The sequence below is a fragment of the Belonocnema kinseyi genome, chromosome 4, assembly GCF_010883055.1.
Source record: "Belonocnema kinseyi isolate 2016_QV_RU_SX_M_011 chromosome 4, B_treatae_v1, whole genome shotgun sequence".
In the NCBI taxonomy this organism is placed as follows: Eukaryota; Metazoa; Arthropoda; class Insecta; order Hymenoptera; family Cynipidae; genus Belonocnema; species Belonocnema kinseyi.
Window position 1 is genome coordinate 100,136,003 of NC_046660.1, and position 5,865 is coordinate 100,141,867.

Below are 5,865 nucleotides of genomic sequence, written 5' to 3' on the forward strand. Positions count from 1 at the left end.
GGATCAATCTGAAAAATCTCTATCCCTTCCACACACTACTCGTTTCCCCTACCGAGTGAGTCACGCCTACCCCGAAAGGGAAATGGCTTAATGGTGTAATAATAATAATAATAATAATTAAAGGAAGGTTATTTTGATTAAATTACGATGTAACTTTCTGTCACATTGTGCAGGATTTGGTGCTGTAGTTTTGTGATTTTGTGCAGGTAACAATACAGCAACTTTTCCCTCTTTCTTTTACTTTGAAAAATTTTGAATTTTATAATCTTTATACATTTTTAAATAGAATAATTTAAAACACTTTGTTTCAAAATATTAAAATGATCGTTTCCCGATGATCCATGTTTTAAAAAGCAAGAACATTTTCAAACCTTTTGCTGCAAACTCAGTTTAAATTTGTATTTCTTTTTATAAGTTTCTCCACGGCAATTTTTAATTTATTTTTTAGAAACACAGTAAACTATCTTTTATCCTTTATATTATATATATGTTGAAATAAAATATTAACAATTTTTAAAATTGAACAGTAATTGAATATTATGAAAGGCCTTAAGCATAAAGTATTCTATTTGAAGTTTTTAAATTATAATAATATCATAACTGAACTTGCACTTCAAAAAAGTATATTCCAGCGTAAAATGTTGATAACATTTAAGAGCCTGTAGAGACTGAAAAGCTTGACTATAAAACTTCATTATCTTTTTGTTCCTACAAAAATAAAAATTTATTTCTTATACATAATGTATAAGCATTATAACATATAATGTACATTTTCGAATGTAATCAACTTTTTTACTTTTGAAGTCAATGCGAAATTGGAACGTATGTAAATATTTTGAATGAAGGCGACGATTTATCCAAGACGACTTGTTCAATAAAATGAAATCTTTGCTTAATCATCCAACTGCGTGAAAAATTTCTTGAAAATACTGTCCTTATCTGTGTTGAAATTCTTCACTATCGCAGGAAATATATTTGCGTTCATTATAGGTGCTGTGACAGTTATTTTGGGTTCAGTCATATATCTTAAATAATTTACATAAAACCGAACAATTAAACCTTATTTGTGTTATTCTACTATAGTCACCAATCCCCTCCCTTTTACTCTCTCCTTCACCATTCTAACTTCTAAGACGAGGGGGAGGAGAATGTTCACCCGTTTAAAAAGAAGACTAAGAATAAATCGCCAGTCAGTCGCGATGACGATCATCTCAGGTGGGATGATATTTGTATTCACAGTGCTCCTGCAATATCTGTGTTTCAACAACGCCGAAACTTTGAGGTAAAAAAAATTACATTATATTAATTACTAAATATGATCTATTATCTTTTCAAGAAACAATTTTAATTAGATAAGAATTCTTAAATAAATTTAACTTACTCCAACATTTATTAAGAAATAGTTTTTCATTTATTCAATTTTTTGGCTTAAAAAAGTCCTTTCTAACGGATTTTCTTCTTTGAGAGTAACAAATATTCTACCATCTTCACTTTGAAAACAATATTATTAATTTTTAAAAATCGAAAATATATTTAGACAAAAATATTTTGTAATATTGCTTCGCAAATTGCTTGAAATAGTTGTTTTAATTAAAATAAATTATCCTTAAAGAACATAATAATTTTATAAACGTAATATTTTTTGAATTTCTGTAATTTTTTTTTCTGAGATATATTGGAAGTGTAATTTTGATCTCAAAATTTATGTTAGCACCAGAAAAACATATTTTCATTTTTTAAATAGGTATATCTATTTTTGAGATAAGAATACATCAAGAACTTTTGAAGTCTTTTGTAAACGATAAATTAAAGATTTGTTAAACCTCATCATGCATTTTGATGCACCGTTAATCCATTTATAAAGGTATGATTTATTCTCCTTTGTGAAAGGTGAAAGCAACTCATTGTTGACTTCGAATATATGAACCAAAGCTAAAAAGTAGACCGTTAGCTCGATATTATGAAGATCAAATCAATCCAAATGAGGAATATTTCATTATACTTGATATAAAATTTAATAGGAATTTCTTTGTATTAAAAATGTGGATTTTCTATTATAAATAAATTTAAGAACTAGTCTATTTTACTCAAGTCTTATCGTTAGGTTGATATTCAGAATGTAATTTATATCAAAATAGATCAAACGTAAGGAATTTATTTTTCTTTGAGTAAAGTTTTTCGTTTCGTTTGTCTATTTTGTTCGCTATATTGAGTATTAGATTCATACTATTTTGCAGCTATCATAGGTACAGATAAACGCGTGCCAGAGGACTTTCAAAAAAGAGCCATAATTTCATCCATGAAGCATTTTTCAAAATTGTATAATTTTTGAATGTTTGAATTCGTAGTTAAAAGATAAGAGCATAAGTACAATCATTTTAGCAAGTTTACCGAAGAGACAAAAAAGCGGTCTCAAAAATCTTGTTTTCAATTTGTTTTAAAGTACTTTCGGGATATTTTAATGCTAAATCTGGGCATGAAGTTTTATTGAAAAAACCAGCGTCGTTCGTAACTTCACGGACAGTGGCAAAAATGTAAAAAGTTTAAGAAATAGGTTTTCTTCATTTTTTATAAGAGATATGTCTATTTAAAAAAATATTCCAACGAAAATGTTGAGGCATTTTAATTCGCCGGCGAAGCTCAACAGCCTGTCTATAAAACGTAAATACATATTTTTGAAAGTACATTTTGTAAACCAACATAAGCTTTAAAAACACAAATTGTGCAACATATTGCACAAGAAAGGTCGAAAATAATTATGTTCCTTAAAAAATTAAACAAATACACAAGAAAATCAATTTATGAAAAATAATTACACAAAAAAGTTAAAATAAGAGAATTATGTTTTCAAATTACTTTATAAAACTGCTCGATTGATATATATATATATATATGACAATTGATAAAAGAAGGAGACACCCGAACTTTCTTTCTCTCACTTCTTTATTATTTATCCGTCTTTTTCATACTACCAGGCTCTAGAACTATTTACATGTTTGTTTTGAATATTTTTGAGAATTGATTGTGGTATTCTTTATTCGTACCTGTTGGGAATATAGAGGTATATTTCATGATTACGTCACGGAACTTCCATTAAATAGACTCCATTAAAAAAAGTTATTCTGGGAAAATTATGATTAATTTGATGTAGCCGACAGGACTAAATATTCTTTATTCAAATATTATTTTTATTATAAAAATCGTAAATGTACATATACAGGCACGGGAAAAATCGTACAGAATAAATTGTGTCGAAAGGTATATACTCGAATTATACCCATTTTGAGACATAGTACTTTAGAAAAGTCCTTTTGTCGGGATATATATTCTATTGCAAACTCAAAAAGTATGTACTTTGAAATTATAATTTTGAGATTACCACAAATTAGATTTTTATAGTTTAAAGGTGTGTTTTAAAAAATTAAATTAAAAAAGGTGTTCCTATAAAAGGAGTTTCTAGTAAAAGTCGTACAACGATCTAAAAAAATGCCTAGGTACTTTTTATGATGTATTCATAATATTTTTCTACGACGAATTATTCTCCGGAAAATAGTAAAAATTCTGAAAAATTTGCATTTGCACATTATTCTGGAAAGGAGTTGTTCGTTAGGAAATATTTTTAAACATAACCAATTCATCTTCCTTAGATCTGCGATTTTGAATAAAAAACTTGTCTTCAAAAGATCATTTTTTTAAATAACATTACAAGTTCTTTTTTTCCGTAGTTCTTCTCGAAAAGAGCATTGAATATACCATAAAAGTATGTTTAATCTTTTTTTTTATATATTGAAGTATTTATAAATAATGATATTTTCTTTTGACACAGTAAACAAATGTTGACACGTATTTGGAAAAAGATGAGATTTTCCAAAATATCTCGAAAGGTGAATATTTGTAATGAAAGTCCTTGACACACATTCATGTCAGTGCAGAAAAAATGTGTATAAAGATTTCAGCATAAATATTTCCATACAATATAGAAGTATAAATTATGATTGATTAATTTATTAATTTATTAACTATGATTTTTTTCAAGTTCCCCGTGGCATTATGAGTGCAAGGCAGGATTTTGTCAGAAATTACCAATCACATCGAATGTCACTATACCACAATCCCTCCCCGTTTGCCAATTATTTTGTGGTGATTCTGGTACCCTATGGCCAAAGCCCACAAAACACTATTCCATCGATAATCTGACAGTTCATTTAAACCCACAAAATATACAATTTTCTGGAATTAAATCAAGTACCCAAACTGGTAATCTTTTGCAAAGAAATATCGAAAAATTGAAGGAAAATATTCGACGTTTTGGTGCAAGAAAATCTCAAACAGCCGGCAGCGCTTTAGTAATTGATTTTGTAATCGAATCTGATGACATCTTTAGGAACCTCGAAACGAATGAAAATTATATTTTACATTTAACTCAAAACAAAAACGGCAAGGTGAATATTCAATTCCAAAAATTTAATATAGAAAAATTCTCAAAAACTTTCATTTGCATGACTTGGAGGTAATTCTCAATTTTCCAGGTAGATGCGACGATAACTGCACAAAACTACTTTGGTGCTCGTTATGGTTTAGAGACCCTCTCGCAATTGATAGTTTTGGATGACCTTCGAGATGAAATTCATATTGTAAAAGAAGTTCATATTGAGGATGGGCCAGTATTTCCCTATCGAGGACTTTTGCTGGATACGGCTCGAAATTTCATGGATAAAGCTTCGATTTTGCGAACCATCACCGGAATGTCTATGTCGAAATTAAATACCTTCCACTGGCATATTACAGACACACATAGTTTTCCTTTCTTCAGCAAAACTTGGACCAAATTTTCAGAATATGGAGCCTATTCTCCTCAAAAAGTTTACACCGAAGCTGATGTTCAAGAAATTCTAGATTTTGGACTTCTGAATGGTGTCAGAGTTTTGCCAGAATTCGACGCTCCTGCCCATGTGGGCAATGGCTGGCAATGGGTAAGATTCATTATTTGAGGATTTTTGTTTAAAATTAAGAAACAACAAATTTATAATAAATGTATATGCATAGGTTGGAGGTGATTCAGTTGTTTGCTACAATGCAGATCCTTGGAGTGCGTATTGTGTCGAACCTCCTTGCGGACAATTAAACCCCATCAGCGAGAGGATGTATGAAGTTCTTGAAGGACTTTACAAAGATTTTGTTGAAGATTTCCGTCCCGATCTTTTTCACATGGGTGGGGATGAAATCAATACAAATTGTTGGAATTCTTCCTCTTCTATTCAAAATTGGATTAAAGCCCACGGCTTGGACCCAGACGAAGAAACTTATTCCAATCTCTGGAAGAATTTCCAAGATCGGGCCTACAATTTAGTCACGAAGGCCAATGGTGGAAAAGAAATCCCGGCTATTCTCTGGACGAGTGATTTGACAAGTGAAAAAAATATTGATTACTTGGACCCGAAAAAATATATTGTACAAATTTGGACTTCGTCTGATGATGCAACTATTAAGAGACTGCTAGATAAGAATCTTCGAGTGATCTTTTCTAATTACGACGCTCTTTACTTAGATTGCGGGTAAGATTTGGTTTAAAAATGTGAAGAGGCTTTCGAAGTTGTGCATTTTAATGAGTTTTTTTAAAATTTAGATTTGGAGCATGGGTTGGAGAAGGTAATAATTGGTGCTCACCATATAAAGGATGGCAATTGATTTATGAAAATTCACCTTATCATATCATTGCTCAACAAAAAATTGCAGACAATAAGCAGAAATTAGTTCTAGGTAATAATTTGTCTTTCAGTTAGGTGTTAATGGCATTTGGAATTTAAATTTCAGTTTCAATCTTTTAAATTGAAAATAAATGATAAGAAAACTGTAATAAATTGA

The 5,865-nt window shown here is 29.9% G+C and overlaps 1 protein-coding gene across 1 annotated transcript in view; it reads left to right on the top strand.

Moving 5' to 3' along the window:
- LOC117171022 (chitooligosaccharidolytic beta-N-acetylglucosaminidase-like) overlaps window positions 1–5,783 on the top strand; it is a 12,396-nt gene extending 6,613 nt beyond the window's left edge. Inside the window, exons 2-6 of the mRNA XM_033358067.1 lie at window positions 1,084–1,282; window positions 4,037–4,442; window positions 4,530–4,973; window positions 5,047–5,555; window positions 5,627–5,783. Of these exons, the coding sequence (XP_033213958.1) occupies window positions 1,149–1,282; window positions 4,037–4,442; window positions 4,530–4,973; window positions 5,047–5,555; window positions 5,627–5,783 (1,650 nt within the window). The 5' untranslated portion in view covers window positions 1,084–1,148. The remainder of the gene's footprint in view (window positions 1–1,083; window positions 1,283–4,036; window positions 4,443–4,529; window positions 4,974–5,046; window positions 5,556–5,626) is intronic.
- Window positions 5,784–5,865: the final 82 nt, after the last annotated feature.